General features: G+C 57.0%; 2 protein-coding genes across 10 annotated transcripts in view; one reads left to right on the top strand and one right to left on the bottom strand.

Annotated features, from left to right (window-relative positions):
- Nucleotides 1–26,049, top strand: part of LOC128818586 (potassium voltage-gated channel subfamily A member 2) — a 191,853-nt gene that overhangs the window by 128,578 nt on the left and 37,226 nt on the right. The window lies entirely within an intron of this gene.
- KCNC4 (potassium voltage-gated channel subfamily C member 4) lies at nt 1,138–24,617 on the bottom strand. Of its 4 annotated transcripts, none has more exons than XM_053998028.1 (5): nt 24,310–24,615; nt 21,776–22,522; nt 16,496–17,432; nt 14,887–15,072; nt 1,138–2,160 (listed from the first exon to the last, which is right to left on the bottom strand). In XM_053998028.1, exons 1-5 carry the CDS (start codon nt 24,481–24,483, stop codon nt 2,099–2,101), a joined length of 2,106 nt encoding a protein of 701 aa, XP_053854003.1. In that variant the 5' UTR covers nt 24,484–24,615; the 3' UTR covers nt 1,138–2,098. The 4 variants fall into 4 exon arrangements, with proteins under 4 accessions (XP_053854003.1, XP_053854002.1, XP_053854005.1 ...); XM_053998027.1 differs by lacking the exon at nt 1,138–2,160 and adding an exon at nt 9,009–9,604 and having other exon boundaries at nt 24,310–24,617; XM_053998030.1 differs by lacking the exons at nt 1,138–2,160; nt 24,310–24,615 and adding exons at nt 9,009–9,604; nt 23,415–23,655.

The raw sequence follows: 26,049 nt of genomic DNA, 5'->3' as shown, positions 1-26,049 counted from the left end.
GATGTCACAGGGTGTCACAGGGGTGTCACAGGGGTGTCACAGGGATGTCACGGGGATGTCACAGGGATGTCACAGGGTGTCACAGGGGTGTCACAGGGATGTCACAGGGGTGTCACAGGGGTGTCACAGGGGTGTCACAGGGATGTCACGGGGATGTCACAGGGGTGTCACAGGGATGTCACGGGGATGTCATGGGAATGGCACAAGGATGTCACGGGGATGTCACAGGGATGTCACGGGGATTTTTCTGCCCTGGGCTTTCCCATGTGATCTCCGCTCCAAGCCATGTGAGAAAACAAGGAGAAAACAATGGAATCCCAGAATCCCAGACTGGTTTGGGTTAGGGTTAGGCTTAGGGACCTTAAAGCTCATCCAGTCCCAGCCCTGCCATGGCAGCGACACCTTCCACTCTCCCAGGTTCCTCCCAGCCCCATCCAGCCTGGCCTTGGACACTTCCAGGGATCCAGGGGCAGCCACAGCTGCTCTGGGCACCCTGTGCCAGGGCCTCACCACCCTCACAGGGAAGAATTCCTTCCTAAAATCAAACTTAAATTTCCCATTTTTGGCTTTAAGTCATCAGCCTTGTCCTCTCACTCCAGTTCCTGATGAACAGTTCTCCTCTATCTTCCGTGTAGACCCTTCAGGTCCTGGAAGGTGCTCTGAGGTCCCCACACAACTTTCTCTTCTCCAGGCTGAACAGCCCCAACAGTCCCATCCTGTCTCCATAGGGGAGGTGCTCCAGTTCCTTTATCAACTTCATGGCCTCTCCTGGACCCTCTCCAACAGTTCCATGTCCTTTTAATGATGGGGGCACCAGAGCTGGATGCAGCATTCCGGATGGGATCTCATGAGAGCAGAGTAGGGAAGAAGAATCACCTCCCTCAAGGTAATCCAGGCAACATCCAGGCAATGCCGTGGCCAAAATCCCCATTCCTACCACCAGGGACACGTGGGGCTGGGACAGGACTCTGTGGGCAGGCAGAGGGCCAGGGAATTTTGCTTTAAACCTCAGCCCCAGCTCCTGCTCATGAGTTTGACCCAGCTGCCTCCCCTGCAGACCCAACACAGCTCCAAAACACAAAAGAAAAGTCTCGTTCTCCATGGAGAGCCGGAGGCAAGGAGGCAGGGAGGCAGGAGGGGTACGGGAGCTGACTCAGCTCATGGATGACTTTATTGGAACTCGGTACGTGGGACAGGCATGCGAACAGGACAGACGGAGACAGGAGTAGTATTGCCTTGGTCACAGAGATATGGAACAGCGTTGGAAGGACCCTGACCCCTCCAGGCCAGCCGAGATCCCCACACCTCGGTCTCCTATTGCTTCCCATCCCCATCCCTGCACCCCAACCACCCCACTGGGCCCCCCGTGCCCCTGGGATCAGCACCCGTGGGAGGGGGCGATGGTGGCACCCGGAGTGGAGCCTTTGGCACCCTGTGGGAGGGTTCCCAGTGGCCGTGTGACGATGGAGGGGTCAGAGCATGGGCACAGCCACGGGCAGAGATGTCCTGGTGAGCAGCTGGATCTCCAGAGGTGGAGGGTGAGGTGCAGCCAGAAGCGTGGGCAAGGGGAGGGGGCAGCCCAGGGGGTGCAGGGGCAGTGTGGCCGTGGCAGGGCTGGCACCAGGAAGGGGAATGGGGCTGTCCCCAACCTTCCTCCTGGCCCTGCTGCTCTGTGGCACCTCTCGGGGGACCCAGCTGCCAACCCACCCAGGGATGGAGCTGGAGCTTTGGGGAAAGAAAGCTCCTTGGGAAGAGCACCCCCTGGCCTTGGGGGAGCATCCCTGGAGGAATGCGTGTGCCAGCCTTGGGGAGGGCATCCCTGGGCTTTAGGCAGGACATCCCTCAGCCTTGGGGAGAGCATCTCCCTTGGCCCCAGGGAGAGCATCTCTGGAGGAATGCATGTCCCAGCCTGAGGGAAAGCATCCCTGGGCTTTGGGGAGAGCATCCCTGGCGGAATGCATCCTTTAGCCTTAGGAAGAGCAACCCTTGGCCCCAGGGAGAGCCTCCTTCCACCCTGGGGAAGGCATCCCTCGGGATACACATCCTTCCCCTGGGGCAGGCGTCCCTCGCCAGGGCTCTGCCTGCATCCAGCTGGGGCTCAGGAGAAGGTGACCACCTCACCCTGGGGGTAACTGGAAGCGAGGGTGTCCTGGCAGGAATCTGCAAGTTAAAGACATAAACATTAAACACAGCATTAGCTATTTGTGAAACACAAATATAAGGGATTTAGAGATTTTAGAGGAGCTAAGATTTTAGTTAGAGGTAAGCCTTACTAGAGTTAATTAAAATAAATGAGTAGGCCTTGATGAAGTTAAGAGTTAGTAGTTAACTAATAATTGATTGCTTGTCAGCACAATGTTTCGTTAGCTGGGTTTGTAATGAGGAATACAGAAACTGACAAACAGCTTTTAGGAACATGAGACAATCGTGGGCCTCCTCTGTTCTGAAACCAATTGAAGACAGGGAATGGGAGTTCTACCAAGGTTCATTTGTCATATTTGCATTGAAAAGGCAGAAAGGGCAGAATGAGGAAGACTTCATTTACTTCCTCATTTTGGGACCCCTCCCCATGGAAGGGACCACCGACCCATCTCAAGGAACAAACTCTGCATGCTTAACAGCTTTGGGAATGATTAGCACACGAAGCGAGGAATGGGATGGACCAAAAGCATGAATATGTATTTGTGTTTTGGGTGTTCAATTCTGGTGTGGATAAAAGGACTCTGTAATCATTGGGAAGGTGCAGTGTGCATTTGGGAGCTGTCCCACACGCTGCCTGGTGTCACAATAAACAAACACTTTCTAACTTCAAACTGTTGGAGAGTTTTTGTCCGTCACAGCTCGACATCGGTACTAGATCAATACCCAGATTTCTTTAATAAATCATTTGCTTCCATGAGCTGTGTGGGGAGAAACAGGGGAGGGAGAGGGACACTGAGCTTCCAGGGGACCCTGACTTAGTAGGATGCAGAAAACAGAGTAACCACAAAGTAAAGTGGCCTTTTTCAGAGGGATAAAATGCTGCTGTTGCATCTGTAAGTCAGGGGAAAATGGTTTTAAAAAGCCTCAGAATGGTGGCAGAGATTGAGACTTGGGAAATGATTCTCCATGAGAAACCATGCATGGATTCAGGGTGATTCTGAGGGTATAAATGAAAAGCAGGGGGAAAAACATCACCCTCACCACATCCCTCTCAACCCTCTCCTCCCAGAAAGCTGCTCTTGCCCAAAATTTCCCAAGCCAACCCCAAATCAGATGTCCCAAAGCCAAGCCTGGTGCATTAATCTCTCTGTGTTTTTTCTTCTCCCTCTCTCCCTCTCATTTGTTATCATTGAATTAATTATCATTGATTGGAGCTCTGAGTCACCCCACCGCCTCTCCCCATGTGCCAGGGCCCAGTTTCCAGGCAAGGGGCTGTCAGGCAGGGAGACAGTGCCTGATCCATCTGATAAGCCAGGGAATTTTACTTTAAACCTCACCCCCAGCTCCTGCTCATGAGTTTGACCCAGCTGCCTCCCCTGCAGACCCAACACAGCTCCAAAAACTCCTCCTTTCCCAAGAAAGGTCTCACTCTCCACTGAGCATCACTGCACAGCCTGCATGGGCAATGGCCAGGCATGGAGGCTTTTCAAACCTCACATCCCATAAAACCCCCAGGGATTAAAGGAGCTCTCCTCCCTGAGCTGGCAGGAGAGCTCCCCACCTCCGAAGACAAAACGGTCTGGGGACCCAACAACATCCCCCTGCAGCAATTTGGGGACCAGCACTGCCCATGCATGCAGCAGCTGCTGAAAAACATCCCAGCTCTTGGTTCAGTCACTCCTGCAAGCAGCTAAAAGCTCTTGGCAGGGCTTGTGTCCTGCTAGAAACGTTCCCCGTCAGGTCCATTGATTTACCAGGGGCACGACTTGGCTTTTAACTCCCATCTCCTCCTCCCCGTTCAAAGCCATTTTGTGTGTTAGCTCGAGACCTGCTGCCCACAGCCTCCAGGGACCTGCCTTGGAAAGCAGCTTCCCAGCCCAGGAAAAAAATTAGCACGACTAAAAATAAATAACAACAGCCCAGATTTTTATTTTTTTGTCCCCCAGACAAAGGCACCGTGAGAAAACATCCCTCCTGTCGTGGCTCATGGGTACCAGCTCTGTTCCACTCTCACCCTCACGGCTCCTCCGTGATGTGCAACCCTTTCCTCAAGCCTATTTTTGGGTGCAGATCTGCCACCAACCTCCATAGAGTGCTGCCCTGAGCAAGGCAGGAGGCTTGGCACAGCCTGGCACAACTCAGCTCCAAATACCCCAAGGTTTGCTGCACTGCTCCCACAGCCATCACCCCCAAATTTCCCCTCATGGGGAGTTCACCCAGTCCTGCCCTCCTGCTTTGAGCATCTCCTCAAACAGCCCCAAGTGCTGCTGTGGGGGCTGCCAGCTCCCAGCTGTGCCAGCACAATGTTTGGGTAGGTCCCACGCTGACTCTGCTCTGCTCTGGCACAGCAGCCCTGAGGAGGAGGATTTGGGGGTGTTGGGGGGCGAGCAGCTCAGCATTCCCCAGCCACACATGGGGGGTGCTGGACCCAGAACCCCCCAGCTGATCCCCCAGCCAGGGCAGCAGGGCAGGGGGGGATTCTGCCCCGCTCAGGTGAGACCCCACCTGCAGAGCTGCCCCAGCCCTGGGCTCCAGCATCAGGAGGACGTGGAGCCAGGCTGGGAGAGCTGGGGGTGTTCTCCTGGAGAGGAGAAGGCTCTGGGGGGTCCTAGAGTCCCTTCCAGTGCCTAAAGGGGCTCCAAGAGAGCTGGAGAGGGACTTTGGAGAAGGGGGAATGGCTTCCCACTGCCAGAGGGCAGCGTTAGACGGGATATTGGGAAGGAATTATTCCCTGTGGCAGTGCTGAGGCCCTGGCACAGGGTGCCAGAGCAGCTGTGGCTGCCCCATCCCTGGCAGTGTCCAAGGCCAGGCTGGACAGGGTTTGGAGCCACCTGGGACAGTGGAAGGTGTCCCTGCCCATGGTAAGAGCTGGAATGGGATGGAATTTAAGATCTCTTCCTACCCAAACAATTCCCTGACTCTGTGATTACTTTTTCACAGCCACCAGGACACAGCCCCTGCCCCTGCCTGTCCCACACAGGAGGAAGTGTGACCCTCTTCCCAGGAGCTCACAGAATCCTTTCTGAGCCCCCATTTACCTTTTCCATGGGTGAAACGTACGGCTCGGTTGCCCGGGCGGAGGTAAGGAAGTAACAGACTGGGAGCTGGGAGGCTCCTATTTATAAGCTCAACTGCATCCTATTTTGCATCTGCCTCTGCTCTCCCTGTTCCTCGTCAGCACGGGCAAGCCATGGGGCTGCTATTTATTTTCTGTTTTTCTTTATTGTCATCAAATAAGCAGTGAGGATTTTTCCTGGCAGTGCTGGGGAAGCCAGGAACAGGCTCCTTCTGGGTAGAGCAATTACTCTCTTGACATCTTCACCTCCTGCCCAGCTGCCTGACAGGCCTTTCTATTTCCTCAGCTCTCTCAGGCATCTCCCGAGAAACAGAGCAGTTGTTGCAACAATAAAAATTAATACTTTGCAAGCAACCCGGGATCATGGTGCAGCCTCCACACAGTGCTGGACTGTGAGTCTTCCAGGAGGAAAAGAGAAGGAAGGAGCTGAGGCTGGAGCAGGGAACTGTTCCCAAATTCCCCTGATGCAAAGGCTGCTCTGGTTTGGGGTGGATGGTCACAGGGGCTCGATCCTTGTCCCAAAGTGCTGATCCATGTCCCAAAGTGGGCAGAGGAATGCGAGGACTCCACCAGGGCAGCCCAGTGTCACCCAGCACCTCTGGAGTGTTCCAGGCCAGGCTGGACAGAGCTTGGAGCAGCCTGGTCCAGCAGAAGCTGTCCCTGCCCATGGCCCTTCTAACCCAAACCATTCCATGGCTCCATGATCTCTGGTCCCATTCCCACTGCTGAGCACCACACGTGTCTGCATCCAGGGTGGGGAGAGGGACACGGGGCACTACAGCTCTGTGGGGTCCCACCCTGCTGAGCATCCCACTGTCCCTGGGAGGGTGGGCAGGCCCTGGCACAGACTGCCCAGAGCAGCTGTGGCTGCCCCTGGATCCCTGGAAGTGTCCAAGGCCAAGCTGGACAGGGCTTGGAATACCCTGGAATGGTGGAAGATGTCCCTGCCCATGGCAGGAGCTGGAATGGGATGGAATTTAAGGTCTCTTCCTACCAAACAATTCCCTGACTCTGTGATTACTTTTTTCACAGCCACCAGGACACATCCCCTGCTCCATAGGTGAGGGACATGTTCCTGTAACACACCCAATGCTCATCCCTGGATTCCTGCTCAATCCCATCGGCCTGCCAGGAACGAGCCCCCGCACACCCATCCCATCCCATCCCATCCCATCCCATCCCATCCCATCCCATCCCATCCCATCCCATCCCATCCCATCCCATCCCATCCCATGGTCTCCTTCCCATGCTGCCGTGCCCCAACAGTCACCGCACACCCATTGAGGTTTTATTTTTTTAAAGCCATTTTAGGGCTTGGGCAGGGGCAGTTGGACTCCTGTGGATTTATGCAGTTTCTTGGGAATAAATCCAACAACTTGGCTTTCTCTCGGTGCCTTTTGCCTGGGCTGGAACGTGAGCTCCTACCAGATCCCTAAACACAGATAAGTCCTGCGAGGATATTCAGGGGAAGTATCGTATATTCCTGCTCTATTCTTATCCTATTCTCCAGGCAGCCAATTTTGGCCACTGTTTGAGATAAAAACCTGGGCTCCAGAGATATTTAGAGGTCTGCTCTGATCCACTACAGCTCCTCTTCTAATCTTACCCAGGGATTAACCCGTGCTAACTCGCCCCCAAAACCAACCCAGACCCCACCTAAAAATAACAACAAGCTGTTTTCTCCCTCCTGCATCCCCCAAATCCTGTTCCAAAGAAGGCGAGGAGGAAGAGGGAGAAGATGCGATGGGTTTTTCAGCAGTTTGGTGCCTCCCACTGAAATCCCTCCATCTCCCTTTCGGGGCTGGGCTGTTTTAGAGGAGCTTTTTGCACATTAGTCATCCCTTCTCCGGGGTTGCATAACGCCCCAGCTAAAAATTGCATCCTGCCGGCTCCGTGGCAGCTCATGCCCAACCCTCCTTGCTCTGGTGGGAATGAGATTTTGGGGGGTCCTCCAAAGGTTTTCCACCCCAAGCAACTGCTCTGGCATTGGGATGAGCTGCTCTGGGAGCTGAGGGGGCAAAGGCAAGGATGGATCTGCTGGGATCTGTGGCTGCTCTGGGTTTAATCCTCTACCTCCAAGAGACTCAAACCCCAAAGTCTGAGGTCTTGATCTGATTCTTCTGCAAGGGACAGGGTTTCATACCTGGCTCATCCCCAAAGTCAGCTCACAACCTTGGATAAATCATTTATGATCCAAAGACCACTGAAGCCATGGAGGGTGACCTTCCCTCTGGCAGGGATATTCCAGCTCCTCCTGCTTCCAGAGGGAAGGATGAGCCAGAGAAGCACCTGCATGGTGCTGCTGTTCCCACCCCTTTGCCCAGTTCATGGAATTTTGGGAGATTCATGAACCTGCCCTGTGACCCCTCCATCTGCTGCAGGAATACACAACTGCAGAAATCCAAGGAATGCAGCTGCACCCAACACACAAACCCCAGGTGCTGCTGGTGAGGGACAGAGCAGCACCACGGCCCAGTATGGCACATCCTGAGCAGAGGATGGATGCAGCTCATCCCAATTCCTCCCCAAATCCACAAAAGTTCTGGCTCCAGCACCAGCTCCTGTCATCCATCCCCAAGACCCAGCCCAAGGCACCGAGTTTTTTCACCTTTCCTGCTTCCCTTTGGCTCTTGCACGGCTGGGACAGCAGAGGGGGGAAATGGGAGGAGAAGGAGAAGGAGAAGGAGAAGGAGAAGGAGAAGGAGAAGGAATGGAGAAGGAAAGGAGAAGGGAAGGAGAAGGGGGAAGGGGAAGGAAAGGAGAAGGAAAGAAGGGAGGGAGGAAAAACTCAGAGGGGCCTGGTTTGGATATGTGCTGGCTGCTCCTCCTGGCAGCTCCTTCTCCACACCAAGGGAAACTGAGGCATGGGAAACCTGGGGTAGAGCAGACTCTGGGATCTGCCAAAATCATCCCAGCTTCTTTCAGGTGCAGGGACCATGGAATCATAGAATTCTTAAAGTTGGAAAAGAGCTCTGAGATCATCAAGTCCGACCTCGCCATTCCCTGAGCACCAGATCCAGTTTGGCCATGATGGAGGGGAGGGGTCTTGGAGCTCTTTGCTTTTCAAACACATCCAAATCTAAGCTCTCCTCCCCAGAAAAGTCCCCGGGCCCCAGCCCTGACTTGCTCAGAGTGAGGAAAGAGACCAAGAGAGCACCGAGGGGGACTCGAGAGCAGGGCTGGACACCCCAAACCAGCCCCTTGCAGCCACCCAAGGTCCACAGAGACTGAGCTGGACAGAACTGAAATGAGCCAGAGGTCAGGGATTGAAGGGCTTGTTCTAGTTCAGGAAGATACCTGAGATCATCCAAAATCATCCCAAAAACCAATACAGGTGAGCAAAAACCAGCAGTGCCACAGGGAGTTTGACTCTCCAGCCTCATCCTCCCAGGGATGGGGAGAGCCTGGCTCAAACCCAGCTCCCACCCTCATGGGAATGTTCTGGAATCACCACCTCACATCCATCCCAAACAAGGATTCATCACCTATCTATCATTTTGCCTCAAATCTCTCTCTGCCCCACTATTCAACACCAGCAGCAGCTTTGCCAGGGACCTTTATTCCTCTTGCCACCACTTCCCAGCTCTTCCTGGGAGTGTCCATACCTATTATCCCCGCCTCTGTGTGCTCTCTGAACCCTCTCCCAGGGCCCTCCAGCCTCCATGGGATCTCAAGGCTGCTTTCCAAGGCCCTCAGGCCCATCCTGAGGTTGGAAGGAGAAGCAGACACAATCTGGGAAAGAACAAGTAGGATTTAGGCAGAAAAAGGCACAAAACAAGAGGGGAACCACTGCTGGGCAGGGAATAGAGGTTTATTCATCTGTTGCCTCCAGAAACTTAAGGCTGGTTTTAAAAAAAAAACAAACAAAATAAAACCTAAAAATATATGAATTCAGCCATTTCCAGCACAATGAGATATAATTTCATGAGTCAACTTGTCCTCCTCGTGTTTCCACCACCCTTTAGCCCAACACAAATGGCCCACAGGAGGGAGGGCTCGACACCAGAGGGAATTGCAGGGTTTATTCAGGATGAATAAGGTCTCAAGGAGGGGAAAAGTACCCCAACACCTCCTCCAGGGACTGTCCATACACATGGACACGAGACAAGGTCAGCGGAGATGTTACAGGGGCAGGGGGAGCAGGAGAGGGTCAGAACCAGCTCCTGGGGGGTGGAGATGTCCCAGCCCAGGGCACCGGAGACGCGGCGTGGTGGGGACCCGAGGGACACAGAGGGCACAGCGAGGTCCTTTAGAGGATGGAGGGGACGGGGGAGCAGGGGCGCTGCAGGGAGCAGGGGGAGCTGCAGCGGGACGCCAGCGGAGCCGGGCCCACCGCGGATCCCGCCACTCCATCTATGCTGCTCAGGCTCCGCGATTTTCCACAGCCTCGGGAAGAAAACAGACAGGTTAGAGCCCAGCAGCCTCCTGCCCGAGGCTTGGGAGGCTGAGCCTCACACCCCCCTAAAAAAATTCTGGAGGGGCTTGCTGGGGACAGCCAGGCTCCTCCAGAGCTTCCCACTCCCTTCATCGAGCAGCGCCGGCCAAATCCAGGGCTCAGAGTCATCAATGAGGAGACCACATTGCTCTTGGAGGGTGTTGGGTTTTGTTTCCCAAATTGCTCTGAATGAGGAATGAGGCTGGGGATTTTGTGGGCTGAAGCAGACGGGGAAAAGCAGCAGAACTCAAACAAAGATGGGATTTGGAAGGAGTGGTTCCCCCAGCTCTGGTTTTTACACCCCTGTAGCAGCAGGCTGCTGCTGACACCTTCCTGTGTGGAAAGGAGCAGGTAGACACGCTCATCATTTTCCATAAGAAATTGCATTCAAGAGCAAATGTTTCTATTTCTTGAAGCATGGGGACCCTTCACACTCCCCCAAAGAGACAGGAATTTCTCCAGCTTTTATTGAAAAAGCAAGAGCCAGAGGAAATGTTCTCTCAGGTCAAAAGCCACTTTCCTTGCTGGAAAGACACAAAGTCTTCGCACAGAAAATTGGATTTTTTAGGTCCACAAAGCACCACTGCTAAGGATGAGTCTGTTCCCTGGATCTGCTGCCAAAACATGGAAAATTAATGATGCTCCTAGCTGTGATGAGCCCGATGTCCCTGCGCCTGGATCTTCCCTGAAAGCACCTGGGTGAGCAAACCCAGCCAAGCCTGTGCCTTCCCAAGGCACCAGCGAGTTCCAGGGATAGCAAAGACCAGGGAAGCAGCGTTTGTGTGGGGGGAGCAGAGGGAGGCAGCTCCTGACAGCAGAAAAACAAGGTGATGGATGGCTCCTCCGGCAGTGCCAGGCTTGGAATCCCTCCCTGTGTCCCGCCCCAGGAGTTCGTGGCACGTCTCTGGGTTCTGCTTTGCTGCTGCTGGTTTGGGCTTGGATCAGGGATCAAAACTCACAGCATCACCCTCACACACACCCAGGGGGGTGCTGAGACAGGAACTACACCTGGAAAAGGCTCCCGAGCACTACCTCTGCAAACCTGGGGCTTGTGCCCTTTTCGTGGTTTTTCCCAGCCTCAGCAGCCAGCAGGGATTCTTCAACCCCTCCCCACCCCTCAGCCCCCCGAGGAGACACAGCTCCTCCAGCTGTGAAGCAGAGGCAGGTCCAGGGGACAACAACCTGTTGCTGCCTCCAGCAAAGCTTTCCCCTCCCTGCAGTGGAAGCGGGAACAGAAGCAGGCCTGAGGAGAAGAGCAATTTCCTTATTTACTTCTTGGCAGGGATCCACACAGCGAGCGAGGAGGGAAGCGAGCACAGCCCTGAGCTGGGGGGGAGCCGGGAGTTTCCCACCCACAGCAGCTGATGCAGAGACCACCCTGCTCCCCACAACACTCCCGAAAAACTCATCCTTCCTTCCCCTTGCTCTTTTCCCCGGGTGTGCCGAGGCCCTCGGAAGAGCTCACGCGTTTCCCCACTGCCCTGAGCCGCGCGAGGGAAGCGGCCGTGCTGAGATCCCTGAAAGCTTGGGGCAGCCCCAGCACCCAAACAGCACCAGCTTGGCAGGAAGTGTTGTGGGGTCGGGGTTTGCTGGGAGCTGCCAGCAAGGCAGGGCCCTGCTGATGGGGTTTATGGGAATGGGCTTTGCCTCTCGCTCCGAAGCCTGGATAGAAAAGGGTGCAAACAGGCACAGAAACGGGGTCAAAATCCCACTGCTCACTCTGATTAAGTCTCAACCATCACATTTTGGGACACTTCATAAAGATGTTTGATTTCCCCAGGGATCCTCTGCAATGGAACCCCAGGGCAGACCTGCCCCAAGCCCAGCACTTCATTCTCTCCATCAGTTTATCCCAAGCCACACTTGCACCTGGGAAGGAGCTCAAGACTCAGTCCCTCAAGGCTGTTGTGGTTTTCCACCTCACCCAGGGCCAGATGCCACCACAGAGTGAAGCCACAACTGGACAGGGGGGTTGTGCTCTGCTAACTGCCACAGCTGATAAACAGAGCTGGTGTCCCAGTAACTCGCCCTGGGGCTACCCAGAGCCACTGGGATTGCTTTAGGAATGGGCTTGCTGCCAATAAAAGAGCACTGGGTGACCCCCGGGGGCTCCTCCCGGGCCGTGGCACTGCCTGCTCCCTGCAGGCTCTGAGTGCTGGCACAGGCTCAGGCTGGGAGCTGGTGGCAGAGGGGATGGGGCAAAGCAGGGAGGCAGCAAAGCCCAGGAACGTGCTGCTGTTGGTGACAGAGGCCTGGCACACAGCTCGTCGTGTCCCTGTGCAAATGTGGGCTGGTCCTCGGTCCCCCCCAGGCAGGCAGCTCCAGGGGATGCCCCCATGAGCGTTCCCAGCTTGATCCCATCCCGCATGCTCAGGCCATGTGGGAGTCATGGCCCTGCACTGACACCAACAGTGAAAATCAGCTGCACGATGCTCTACAGAGCCAAAAACTGCTGCTGTGCCGTGTCAATGTGCTGATAAAGGAGGGGGAGTTTTTTAAGAGACACGCAGATGTGACACTTGGGGACATGGGTTAGTGGCCAAGTGCTGGGGGAAGGTTGGACTCATAGAGCTCTTTTCCAACCCAAGTGATTCCATGGTTCCACCCTAACCAGTCTCCCTGGCTGGACTCCCCCTGCCTCCATATCCCTCCATCCAAGCACAGACAGGGCTTTTGTGCCACGGCAGCCCCATGGCAAGGTGTCTCCCCTCCCAGTTTGGAGTGGGACTAAACCTCTCTCCCCTCTCCACATTAACAGGCATTAAGGAAAGAGACCAATTTCACAGGAAAAGGCACTTCCAGGGGAAAAAACCATCAGGCATTTCAGCCCCATGGCAAGGTGTCTGCACCCAGCAGGACACATTTTTGGGAACTGCTGAGCAGGACCCCAGTGCTGAGGGGACATGAAGGGTCTGAAGCCATCCCTGGCAGCCAGGGAGCAGAGCAATACCACTGGAGGCAGGCACAGGAACAAGAAACACATTCCACATAGGAATCCACAGCAATCCAGCACAAGCTGCTCCAGGCTCAGGTCCAAGGGCAGAGCAGCTCTTCTCTCTGAGCTGCCCCAACAAGACCAGCCTGGAGTCGGGGTTAAACCACGACGGATGCTGAGATCTGCAGCTTATTCCCAAACCAGCTCCCTCTCCTGATTTCCACAGCTTGTACAGACACCAGTACCTGTCCCAGCATCTGACAGATGGCCATCAGAGAGTCGGGCTCAGAACCAAGCTCATCTCAATTTGCAGAGCTGCCAACATCCCAGTACCAGAACAAACAGCCTCAGCAGGAGATAAATCAAGACCAAGGGGAGAGGCACCTCTGCGGCTCCCAATGGATTTTGGCTGGAGGCTGCTTTGCCCCTGGTCACCTCTGGTCACCTCTGGTCACCCCTGACCATGCTGGAACATTTCACTAGGCCAGGCCTGACCTCCCAGGACAGCTTCCCACCCGCCTGTCCCACAGCCCAGGCAGGACACGGGTACTGAGGTTCTCCCTTCCCAGAAGGTCTCAAGCATCACTGGAGCCCCTCTGGACAGCAGATCCAGCTTTCTCCAGGTGCAACATCATTCCAGCAACACGGGGATGAGTGACTCATTCACACCTTCTATTTTAAAGTGTAAAAGGCACTCTGAAATTTGCAGGGAAAACACCAGAGCACCCCAAGAATGATCACCACAGTGCCCTTTCAAAGAGCTGCTGCTGCCACCACACAAGGACAGAAATCTCCCAGTCTCCTGCAATCCAGTGATGGGATTTGGGAGTGAGTGAAAGCAGCTCTGGATTCTCAACTCTTAGAGCTGCTCCACTTCTCCTGGCTTCAGTGGGACCAGATTCAAATGCTTCAGCTGAAGCCTGGCTTCAGCATTTTCTGAGGAGGAAAATCAGCTCTGGCTTTCATCTGTCTCCTCCATCCCTCCAGTTCAGCATTCCCCCTCCCAGTCTGGAGTGGGACTAAACCTCTGTCTCCTCTCCACATTAACAGGCATTAAGGAAAGAGACCAACTTCACAGGAAAAGGCACTTCCAGGGAAAGAAACCATCAGGCATTTCAAGCAGATGTTTGATGGTACCCCAAGGATGAGCAAAGCTTTTCCTCTTTGTCCTCTTTCTGAGGTTGAGCAGCAATGCCGAAGGGAATCCTTGATTTCCCAGGAGGAAACAACCAACTTGCTTCTACTACTGATAAATGTGATTGCACCCAAACACCTCCCTGTGTCCCATCCAGTCTGTGCCATCCCAAGCAGTTCCAGAAGAAACAAACCCTTGAGGCTCTCCAAAGCACCAGCAGGACCTGGGGAGGGGCTCAGAGATGCAGCACATCACCCCTGCTCCTGCCTGGTCCCAGCTCCCTGTGAGCAACGGGCAGCACTTGGTACCAGGGAGGTAGAAGTAGGTCAGCTCTGCAGCTACAGCATCCCACGCCACCCTGGACACACAAAACACTGCACAACTGGGAAACTGAGCTGTGCCCTAAGAGTTATCCCAGCAATCGAGGGTGCAGCTGGATTTTGGGGCACTGGATTTACCCTTTCTGGAGCTGGAGTGCTGAGAGATGGGCAAAGGAGCAGAGAAGTCTGGGATCAGGTTGAAGATTTTGTTTTGTCATGGGAAGAAGAGTTTTGTGTTTTCCTGACTCATCTCCCCCTCAGTTTCCCATGGAAAACCTCAACACTTAGCACAGCTCCTGTTCCAACCCAGAGGAGCCTTTCTGGCAGCCCGGAGCTGCTGGCAAGGCAGCACTTGACACATCGCAGCTCCCCACGCTCGAACCCACTGAAAGCCACCGGAGGGGAGAGGAGGGGAAAAGCCTCTGGATTTTTTTTTTCCCTACTGAAAACCTTTGGTCACCTTCAGTCACAACCTCACCGTGTCTCCAGGAGACATGTCCCACTCACACCATCAAGAGATGAGTGGTTGAAACCCAGGGAGAAGAGCTGGAGGGGCAGAGGTTGGAGCACTCTGCCCCCAGGGAGGGCAGTGCAGCCAGCACGGGGTGACAGATCCCAGATGGGGGTGACTGGGGGGGAGAAAACAAAATGTGGAGCCAGCACGGAGAGGTGTGTAGGATGGAGGTGAAGCAGATGGAGAGGCAGGAAGACGTGGATTTGGGGAGCACAGGACAGCCAGGCAGGTGGATGGAGATGAACCAGTCTTGGATCAGCCCAACAAACCTGCACTCAGCCTCCACCTCGCCCTCCCCAGCCAGGTCCTGCTCACACCTCCAGCCGTACCTTTCTGGATGCCTCCATCTGCTGCACAGGAGAAGTCCCCCGTGGCCAGCAGGAAGCACGTGGAGGATTTCTTGTTCTTGTCCCGGGTGCTGGAGCGCCGCATTGGCCTCTTCTCCTCGTCCGTCGGCGACAGCGGCTGCTCCTCATCCGACAGCACCACGTTGGCCTCACCGTTCTGCTTGGAGTCTGCAAGGAGGTGGCAGAGACCCATCAGCAGCTGACAAACCCGCAGGAGAAAGTGCTCAGGGTGGCTGGGGGGGCAGGTCAGACCATGCAAGGAAGCAGAAGAGAAGGTTGCAGGTGGCCCAGAGCAACACCCACCAATTCAGGTGCTGATCCCAGCCTGGACACGCTCATTTAGAGCAGCCAGGGGAGCAGGACAAAGACAGATATAATTCCAAGCAGTTCTAGTCCTGCTGAGGGTTATAAAACCTGCGTGAAGCCAAAGCTGGGGATGAAACACCCCAGGTTTTTGAGATCCACCCACCTAATTGGAGGGAATTAGCTCTCCAAAATTCACACTGCTGAGGAACGGGCTGCTCGGGGTAGTGGGAAGTGCTAATTTATGTCCCTTGGCTCCCTGGTTCGTTGGCTGAGAGGATGCTCTGCCACGTGAGGGCCTGGCCTGAGCTCCTGGCTCTAACTGCTCCCTGCTGCCAGGGCTCCTGGGGCAGATGGGATTTGCAGGCATGTGAAAAGGGAGATTTATAAAGGGAAAGAGCTGTTTGGGGCACCTGAAGCTCTGTGTTCTTCTGGTAGGGAAAGCCCCATCACTGTTAAACACCTCAGTGTTGGTGCAGGACACAACCCCACCATGGTGCCTCCTGTTCCAGACACCCCAGAGGTGCCACTGGCAGCAAACCAAGGCAAAAGGGGCAGAGCAGCCACCATGGCCAGCACTGACAGCGGGGCAGGGCTTGCACAGACCCCCAGAGATAGCCCAAGGGATGGTCCCACAGCTGCCCATGGCTGGGGCCGTGCCTTCTGCTGATCCTAAGGAAACACTGACCAACCCCCAAACTTCAGCTCAGTGCATGAGACCAAAAAAAGAGAAATGTCCTGGGACTGGTTTTGCTCGGGGCTTGGAGCAGCAGCGCAGGGATTCTGTCTACCAGCAGATGAATGAGGACGTGGGGTCAAGCCCCAGGGAAAGTCCATGGATTTATCCATTTTGGTGAAGGTTACCCTGATTTATGGTGGGAGGAACCAAAGGAAAAATCTGTGCCAAGGGCATGACCAGGCTAACATGAGAGTAGGGCGAGTGCCTTACCTCTGTCACTGTGAGGGACAGGAGGGTTAGGCAGGGACACCTTGAAAGCCACCATGGTGACACGATCTGAGCCATTAGGAGGGAAGGATATGGCTTTTGGGAAAGCAGGTGGCCTTTTTCCCCTGCCTGGATGGGCGATTTGACCTGCAGTGCCCTGCTCCACCAGCATGGCCCCCAACACCCTCACACCCCAGGGGCCCAGCCCGTTCTGCACCCACCCAGAGCTGGGGGCCACATCCTGCACCATCCCCGGGGACTCGGGGACACAGGGACCACACAAATTGCCCTGAGGGCTCCTGGAGGTCTCCCCCTCCCTCGGCCCCACCTTTGGGGTCTCACCTGACCGTTTCCTCTCAGTCACCCCCTCCTCCACTGCCAATGGGCAGGTGTCGCTCTGGGTGCTGTTCCGGGGCGAGTTTTCCTCGGATTTGCCGTAGGTGGGGGAGTCCAGCGGGGCCGGACGGGGTATATGCTTTTTCTTCTTCTTTGGCAGCTTCTGCTTGGCCATGGCCAACGAATAGTACATCCCAAAGTTATTGACGATGACGGGCACGGGCATGGCGATGGTCAGCACCCCGGCCAGGGCGCACAGGGCCCCCACCACCATCCCCGACCAGGTCTTGGGGTACATGTCACCATAGCCCAGGGTCGTCATCGTGACCACGGCCCACCAGAAGCCGATGGGGATGTTCTTAAAGTGAGTGTGGTCACTCCCGGTGGGGTCGGACGTCTTGGCTCCGATCCGCTCGGCGTAGTAGATCATGGTGGCGAAAATCAAGACCCCCAAGGCGAGGAAGATGATGAGGAGCAGGAATTCGTTGGTGCTGGCCCGGAGCGTGTGGCCCAGCACCCGGAGACCCACAAAGTGCCGTGTCAGCTTGAAGATCCGGAGGATGCGGACGAAGCGCACCACCCGTAGGAAGCCCAGCACGTCCCGGGCAGCTTTGGAGGACAGGCCACTGAGACCCACCTCCAGGTAGAAGGGCAAGATGGCCACGAAGTCAATGATGTTGAGCAGGTTTTTAATGAAGAGAAGCTTATCTGGGCAGCAGATGATGCGAACCAGGAACTCGAGGGTAAACCACAGCACGCAGACCCCTTCGATGTAGGTGAGGATGGGCTCCGTCTCCACTTTGTGGGTCAGCAGCACCGTCGTGGTGTTGCCAACCACCAGGGTCTCCGTCACGTTGACGTCGATGTTGAAGGCCTCGTGTGTCTCCAGGCAGAAGGTTGTGATGGAGACCAGGATGAAGAAAAGTGAGGCGAAAGCAACCACCTGTGAAAGTCAAAGTTACACGGGCCGTGAGCTCGTGTGGGGCAACCTCTTCTGTTTGGAGGAGGTCAAAACACTCCAGGTGCTGCCACCCACTGCCCTGAGACCAAGGGTGGAGAATGAGGAGGGATCCCTGGACCTCTCCCATGAGTCGACAGCAAACCTCAGTGCCTGGGGCCATCAGTCCAGGGCCTTTCTCCAAGTGCCGTGATCTGTACAGGAGAAGGTGTGCAGGGCTCCAGCTGTGCCTGGAGATGTGCCAGGAATGGCAGTGGTGGGGATGAGGGGGAACTGGGACACTCTGGGACTGGAGCAATCTTCCGATGGGAACAGACATGAGAAGGGAATTTTGACAGGACAAATTCAAAGAGCTTTCCCCCACATTCATCACAAACGCCTCCGGATGCCAGGTTCACACTGCTCACAACCATGAGCTTTGGGGTCTGGATGTGTCAGAGACATCCTTTCACCCCCTCCCTGAGGGTCAGGGGTGGGTGATGTGCCCACAGAAGGTCCAGGGCTGTGAGGGCAGGATGAGGAGAGGAGCAGGCAGAGCTCAGCCTCCTGCTGATGCCTGGACCTGGTGACACCCAGATATTCCCATTTCTCCGCTCTGCCCAAGCAGGGAGACTGTTGTCCCCTCTGTGTCACCTGCTCCTCCTCCCTTCTCCTTGCCTCGGATGTGAGCGAGGAGGGGCCAGCAGCACGCACTGGAAGTCACAGGCTGTGTCACAAAGTTCCACCTCGTGCTCCCTTCAGTCTTGCTCAGCTCCCTCCCTCCCTCATGGCGAGCCCATTATCTGGAGCATCTGTTCCCAAAAGCCACCCTCCCCGCCAGAAAAAAAAAAAAAAAAGCTTCGGAGCAGAAAAGCTCCCGTTCTACCTCCCTCCAGCACAAAAGCACGGTGGTTTCAGCTTCCCGGGAGCAGGTCCTGCTGCAGCCCCTTTGCTGCACCTGCACCAAGCAGGGCGTGACCTCTTGCTGTCAAACCCACCCCGGCGGCTGCGCCTGGCGGAGCCGCACCGAGCCTGCTCCAGGCGACAGCCCGGATCCTCGGCCGGAGTGAATCAGCAGCAGAGACAGCCTGAGTCACGCTGGAGGAACACCCGGCCCCCGACACCGGCGGTGCCCTGCCGGCGGCCCCGAGCCTGCCAGGAGCATCCTTGAGGGCTGTCCCCAAGGGCAGACCCGCGTGGGTCTGCCACAGAGAGCACCAGCCCTGCAGGAGTCTGGTGTGAAGTGTAAATCAGGCATTAAATGATGGAGAAACCTCTGGAAGATGATTCTCCTGCCCCAGACACCTGCTTGGGGATGGAGTGAGATGCTCCTCACCCCTCGGTCAGACCCCTTTGGACTGCACATGGGGATTCAGCTCTGAAGGCTGACCAGTTGTGTGCAATTTGGGAAACAAATCCAACAAAATTCGAATCTTAAAGCAAGGCCAGCTTAACCAGACAAGTGTCTCTACACAATGGTGGCACAGCCAAAATAATCCACTTTTCAGCTGAGGGCTGAGTCACGTTCCTGAGCTTCCCTGTATGGGGAATCTTGGGAAAACCTGAAGAGTAAAAATTTAAACTTAAAGCAAAATAGAAAGAAAAAAAATCATCCAGGAAGGAAGTGAGACCATGCAAACTCTTGAGTAATGAAGCAGCCCTGCTGCTGGGTGTGAGGTGAGACCTGATTTAGCCCAAGGAGCAAAATCAGCCTTTAAAAATAGAAGTTGGGTTCACCGCCAGTGCCAACCACCGTGTCCCCCCCAGAGTGCTGCTCCAGTTCTGTGTCTGACCCAAGATGTCTCACCTCAGCTTCAGCCTCTGCTCCAAACTCAACTTCTTTTCCAAAACTGCCTTTAAAACTAAATAAACTCTATGTATAAACCCAGTACTACCAATGCACACCAGAACTCCCACCAAGCAAGTCCTCCAGAACCTGCTGATGTTCTACGCAATATTGACCTGCACTCAACAGCTTGACATAGGTATTACCAAAAAATCCACGACCCTACAGAGCCTCACTAGCCTGAAAGTCCCCATGAAAGTGAGGTCAGGACTCCCCAAGTTGGGCTGCAGAGGGAAAAAATAATGAGGAGCTGCACGTAAGGAGAACTTGGATGCAGAGGTAAAATCACAGCCAGGGCAGATTCCCATGGGGAGGAGAAGTGTAAAGCTCCAGCTGGGACAGCAGTTGCACCAGGGAGCAAACATTCCCTGAGTGGACAAGAGTGAGGAGCCAAGGACCCCGTGACCATCAATGGTGCATGGAGAAGAGGCCAAAACATGGGAGAGATTTCTAACCACGTACTCACACAGCTGCAAGCTCAGGAGAAGTGCTGCAGGGAGGGAAAGATGGAAATAATGAGGAGCCAACTGAGTCAGGGCCCGAGGGGCTGCTCCATGGAGAGGAGGAGCAACGACCGACCGGAGAAATTCAGCTCTTGAGACTCTCAGTCACGGCTGCCACACAGAGAGGGACAGAGTTTACATGGGCAGCCTGGGGCTGCTGGTGCCCAAGGTTGGGCAGCATGCTGTTCAGCTGCTCCAGCACATTCCCTGCAGCCAGCAGCACCCCTGTGGCTCTGGCAAGAAAGGGGGAGACCCCAAAACGGGGTATCAAAGAAATCCCAACCACTGCAAACCTCACCCACCACAAAAGCCAGGGCAGCACCAGGAATGTTGCACCCACACGAATCCTGCAGCATCCTGGTGCTGGATGGTGACTCCAGCCAGGGACTGGGTGCACTCAGGAACTTGGGCTGGTTGCATTGCTCTGTGCCTCGATTTCCCCTCTTGCCAGAGCAGTTCTCCTAAGCTGTGGCAAAACTATACCGATATTTTTTCCTGTTGCCTCTGGAAGTTGTTCCCATGGCACTGCTGAGCTGAACATTTATCCAGAGCAGTGAGAAGGAAGCAGGGAGATCCCAGTACAAACTGGTCCCACTCCAGCCCCAGCTGGGCCTCAATCACCACCATCTCTGCTCCCTCCAATACATTCCTCCTGCTAAAGCCTTTCCAGGATCAGCTCAGCACACAGGAAAAGCAGAACCAAATGACACCGGGGGGAAAAAATGAGTTGAATTATTGTGCTTGGGTTTATTTTTAATTTTGTTTAATTTTTTATTTGGAGCTTTACACCACTCAGAGCACCTCTCCAAGGCAAAGAGCCCTCAGGGATGGGCAGAGGAGGGGGCACCCTTTTAAAATGGGTTCAGCTCTTGCTGCCCGAGCATTCTCTGCATGTGTGTGCTGCTCTAACATTTGCTGCAAAAACACCTCCTTGCCAAACTGACCCCTGCCCCGCATGCTGCTCGTGGGTGTGAAATGCCTGCAGAATTTCTTACCATTGATGGGTTTTTTTTACACCTCTAAATGCATCCAGGATTCATCTCCATCCCAACTGCCTGCCTGGCTGTGTGTGGCAGATTTATAAGCTGGGCGTGCCAGGGGCTGGGTGGGTACGGGTGGGTATCGGGGGGTCGGGGCAGCACTTTGGGGATGATCTACGAGGAGCTGGGAGAGGAGACACATGCGCAGGGCAGCGCCCGAGCGCCGGGCTGGGAGCCTGCAGACACGCCTGGCTTTGGGGGGCACGTCCCGGGCACATCGGTGCCCGTGGGGAGGGACAGCCTGCGTGCCCAGGGAGGGTGGGGGGTCTCTGGTGCGTGGACGAGCTCACGTGTGCACACACACGGTGCCGGGGCCACGTGTGGTGAGGGGGCTGCGGGACCGTGCTGGGGTGTGCGGGGTGTCAGCGGTGCCTGGTGGGCTCCGTGTGCCGCGGGGGCGGCCCCGGTGGGGACAGCGGGCAGGGGGTGCAGGGGCACGGGGTGTCCTCCGGGGCACGTGAGGAACATGAGCTGCTCGGGGACAACCATGAGGATCCTGTTCAGTGCAGGACGTGGCCCCCAGCCCTGACCTCCACTCCACACCTGGGCTGTTAAATGTGGGTTTTGGCATCGTGCAGCCCAGCAAGAGGAACCCAAACATCCTATCCTAGAGCATCCTGAAACTCTGCCAGGCCAGCCCTGCCAAGGACAATCCCTCATCTCCGTGTACCCAGGAGGTGCCCAGGGAACACTCGAGGGTGCAGAGGGGGTGCAGGGATTGTGCTTGCCCCCAGTTTCAGCCCAGCTCTCCCAGATGTGATGCACTGGGAGACAGTGGAAGAGGTGTCCTGTGGGATGGGACACGGCTCACGTGCCCCACAGTAGGAGGGGGACAGTTATGGGAGGGCCTCATGTAATCCCACCAGGAAAGTCGGCCTTGCCCTCGGGGATGGGGAGGTGAAGACACAACCCCAGCACGGCCCCATCCCACCTCCCCACCGGCGCGTTTGGGGAGCTTACCCTTGCTGCCTTGGACGAGTAGGGATCCTCAAAGAGCGCCCACATCTTGGGCTGCCAGTTCCGGCAGCAGCCACCCCCTCCAGCAGCCCCTGCCGCCCCTGGGGGCCTGTCATCCATGCCCAGGCGCTGAAGGGCCATCTCCCTACCCCCTTCCTCTTCAGGCTCCTCTCCACCAGCCCCTCCACCAGGCTCGGGACTCTCAAAGATGTCCAGGGCCTCTTCGGCGTCGCGGTGCTGGCGGTAGGTCATCCAGCAGCAGGGCTCCACGTCGGTCTCGTCGATGCCCCAGTAGGTCAGCTCCTCCTCGAAGAGCGGCCCGCAGATGTCCGCGGGGCAGTGCAGCTTCCCGGTGCGGTAGTAGTTGAGCACGTAGGAGAAGATCCCGGGGTGACGGTCGAAGAAGAACTCGTTGCTTTTACCATCAAAGTCAAAGTTGCTCTGGGCGTCGGGGTCGGCCAGCCAGGCCAGGCGGGTGCCCGGCAAAGTCCGCAGGGTGCTTTTGTAGGTCTCATGCCGGGTGCCACCTACATTGATGGTGATCTTGTCCGACTCTTCCCCTTTGCCCATCTCTTCCTTCAGGCATGTTTTGGAGGGTGGTTTGTTCCCAGACTTGCGTCCACGGTAGGAGGAGACACACACCGAGCTGATCATAGATTTTGGTGGATGGGAGATGCCCACAACGTGCACCCTTCCTCCGGGCGAGGAGCTGGGGCTCAGCGAAGGCGGGAGAGGAGGACAGAGATGGGACTGGGGAGGGGAAAAGGGGGGGCTCAGGCTTGGCTCTGGCCTCGGGGGGAGAAGCTGGAGCCGCGCCGGACACCACTGGCAGCTGGGGGACAGCAGGGGAGGCTGCAACCTCCACCCCCCTCCAAAGCCACCCCCCCAAAATAAAACCGCCCTAAACCGGGAGCCAGCCCAGCCCTGCCGGGCAGCAACAAGTGCGGGATGGAGGGGGCCAGCAGCGGGCGGGGGGGTGCGGCAGCCGGGGGGGATGCGGGCCCGGCCGGGAGGATGCTGGGGAAGGGATGGGGGGATGCTGAGCCCGGCCGGGCGGTGTGGCCCCCCCGCTCCCGGTACCTGCAGCGCCAGGCGCGGGGGGGCCCCACCGCCCGCCCCTCCCGCTCCGGCGGCTCTGCGCTCCCTCCGCCCCCCCCGGGCCGGGCTCGGGGAGGAGGCGGCGGCCGGGGGGCTCTTCCCCGGTTGCCAGCGGAGAGAAGGGGGGATCGATGCGCCCTCTCCGCCTCCCCTCCCGCTCTCCCTCCCCGGGGGGCCCCGTTCACGCGTGGCCGGGCCGGGGGGGCCTGTTGCGCCCTGGCGGTGCCTCCCCGCGGGGCTCAGCGCGAGGGAGGCGGCGGGAGCGGCTGCGGGGCTCGGCGGGGCTTTTATGGGGCTGGGAGCGAGCGGTGGGGTTACGGGAACCGGCGCCGCCCCGCCGGGGGGCCGGGGACCCCCCGCCCCAGCGCCCAGCCCCGCAGCCCGCCCGGTGCCCCCCCCCGCCGCTGCCCTCCCTCTCATCCCCACATCCATCCCTCCCTCCCCTCCATCCTCCCATCCCTCCATCCATCCCTTCATCCCCTCCACCCCCAGCCCAACCCTCCGCCTACCCCCGGCTCCCCCGCACCCCCCGGCACCGGCTCACCTCCCCGCGGGGCCCGACGCGCCGGTGAGGGTCTCGGGGGCTCGGTGTCAGCGAGGAGTGAACCCCGGACACCCCAGCTCCTCTTCGCGCCGGAGGGGAAATGCAGCCCAGAGCTGCCTGCGGATCTGGAGCCAGCTCTTGGCAGAGGCTCCCGCAGATCCCATCCCTCCCTGGCTCGCGATCCCTCGCTCACCGAGAGGTCAGGAGAGATCGACCCCGGGGCCGGTGGGGAGCTGGGAGGCTGCACTCAGACCTGACCCCCCTTCCCTCCCACCGCCCTCCCCGAGCATCTCTCCGCCCTGTTTCTGCTCCTGCGTGTGAGATGCCCCTTTCCGCAGCGGCTGCCGGGGCTCGGGGTGCCAACCACCCCAGCCCCCGGGGCCCTTCCCCTAAACCCCCCTCCCTGGGGGGCTCCGACGCCCCCGGGACGCTGGGGCTGCTCAGCTCCCGGGGCTGGGGTGAAGAGCTGTGGTGCCCCAGGGCCGAGGCTGCCACCCAGGTGAAGACCTGAGGCACTCATCCTGCCAGCGCTGGCACTGCTGGTGCTGCTGCACTGAGGGGCTGGGGGATGCTTTGGGGTCATAGGGGGGATCCAAGCCCAGCACAGGCCTGTTATTGGGGTGGGGGGCTCATCCAGGAGGGGCAGCACTTGGATAAGGGAGTTCTTGGTGCAAGGCGAGGGGACATGGAGTGGGGGATGCTGGCTCAGCACCCCTCTCTGCACCTCCCTGGGCTGTGTGGTGCATTGTCACCCCGCCAGGGACCCTCCTCACCCCTGCCCAGGTTTGTCCCCTCTGTGATGTGCCCCCAAAATCCCAGGGGCATGGGGGGTGGCTGGGGAAAATGCTCCACCCTAAAAAACCCACGAGGCACGAGAGCCACGCTCGAATCTTACCACCAAGAAAGCCCCAAGAAAGCTCCAACTGTGACTGCAACTCCACAGCTTGCAGGGCCGGATCCTGAGCGGGTGGAGGCTGGCGGAGCTCCACACCCAAACCACCCCGAGCTGCACCCGCGGGAGAGCCTGGAGCCCGAGGGAAAACCGTGCTGGAAAAATCGAGCCTTGCATCACCGGCCAGGCATCGCAGCTCAGCTCCTCATCGTCGTAATGCCAGTTTGGCCAGGAGGGAGGAATGCTGCGACCTGATGCTAATATTTTATCTGCCGACTTTCATCCCGCCAGGAAGAGCTTCGTGCACCCAAGCGCGGCCGTTCCCGGGGTGGGAGGAGGTGGCCAAGCAGACAAATGAGTTGTTTCTGGGGAAGGAAGAGATCTTTTAGCCAGCAACACCCGCCCAAAGCTGTCTGCTCTCTAAATATGCCTTCTGATTTTTAATGTCCATGGGAAAAGAAAAAAAAAAAAAAAAAAAGAAAAAAGAAAAAAAAAAAAGAAAATATAGAGAGAAAAGGAGAGAAAATGGAAAGAGCTGGATAAATAAGGGCCTTTTTGGAGCAAGGAGTCACTTCTGCAGGGATGTCCTGCAAGGCTCAAGGCATCTCAGATAACATCTAAAGGACGGAATGAAGAGCAGGACGTGGAAGATCTCGAGGAGGATCAGCTCTAACCTGGAAAGCCTTGGGTGGGTCCTGAGGACATGGTAAGGGGTCTCTGGGTCACCCCCACCTTTGGCCTCTTCCCCTGACCCAGCACAGCACCCTGAGCCTGGCCCAAGGTCCAGCACATCAGGCACATCCCCAGAGGTGGGGAGAGAGCAGCACGACAGAGCACAGGGTGCCCAGGGGGCTGAGTGGCCCCACAGAGAGGCTGGGGACACACTGGGACCCCTCAAGGTCTCTGTGCATGGAAGGACAGAGGAGGAGGGTGGACTGCAGCAGTTTAGGGAGAGACAATCCTGTTTTGGTGCAGAAATAGCCAAACCAACCTCTCCAGGTCCTTCCAGGCCAGAATCCCGGTAATGAAAGATATGTTGTCCTCAGGAACCCCGGGATGCTCCAAACAAGGTCTCTGCCCTCGGGTTTTTGGTGGGACAGATTCATCTCTGATCTGTGTGTGGTGGCACCCATGGCACTCCCCTCCCCATGGTGTGATCCCCAAGAAACCTTTCTAGACCCTCTGCTGGAGCTGGGTCTTCCCAAAAAAAGCTGTCACAAGCCATGGACGCTGCTCTCTGCCTCTGCCAGATGAATTTTTCAGCTACAGTTGCTCATTTTAGCAGCGCGGGTTACACTGGCAGAGTTTGCAGCCCCATCCCTCCATGAGCTCAGCCTGGGAGGGGAGCTCGCACGTCCCCTGGCCCCCGGGTGGGGAGCGCTCCCCGGATTGCCGGCGGGGCGGCGTGTCCCGTGCTCTGTCACACAGTGCCACCTTGTGTCCTCGCACCGGCTGGAGCCCCGGCGGGGGAACCACGGGCACCGGAGCGCGGCGGGGTCTGCCGAGAATCCGGCTCCATCCTCGGCATCGCTGACGCAATTTCGCTCCATAAAAGCAGCTTGGGAACGGGAGGGGGCTGGGCTGGAGTGGGGACAGCGGTGGGGACTGTCTGGCTTTGGAATGAGCGAGAGCGGTTCCTACCGTGGGGCTGTGCCTCGGTTTCCCTGTCTGTAAGCATCGGGACGTCCTTTTCCTTCCCGAGGTGCTCAGGGAATCACAGCAGATGCTGCTGTAGCAGCTCCA

This window comes from Vidua macroura, chromosome 24 (assembly GCF_024509145.1).
Source record: "Vidua macroura isolate BioBank_ID:100142 chromosome 24, ASM2450914v1, whole genome shotgun sequence".
Classification (NCBI taxonomy): Eukaryota; Metazoa; Chordata; class Aves; order Passeriformes; family Viduidae; genus Vidua; species Vidua macroura.
This window is presented reverse-complemented; position numbering and strand designations above follow the sequence as displayed.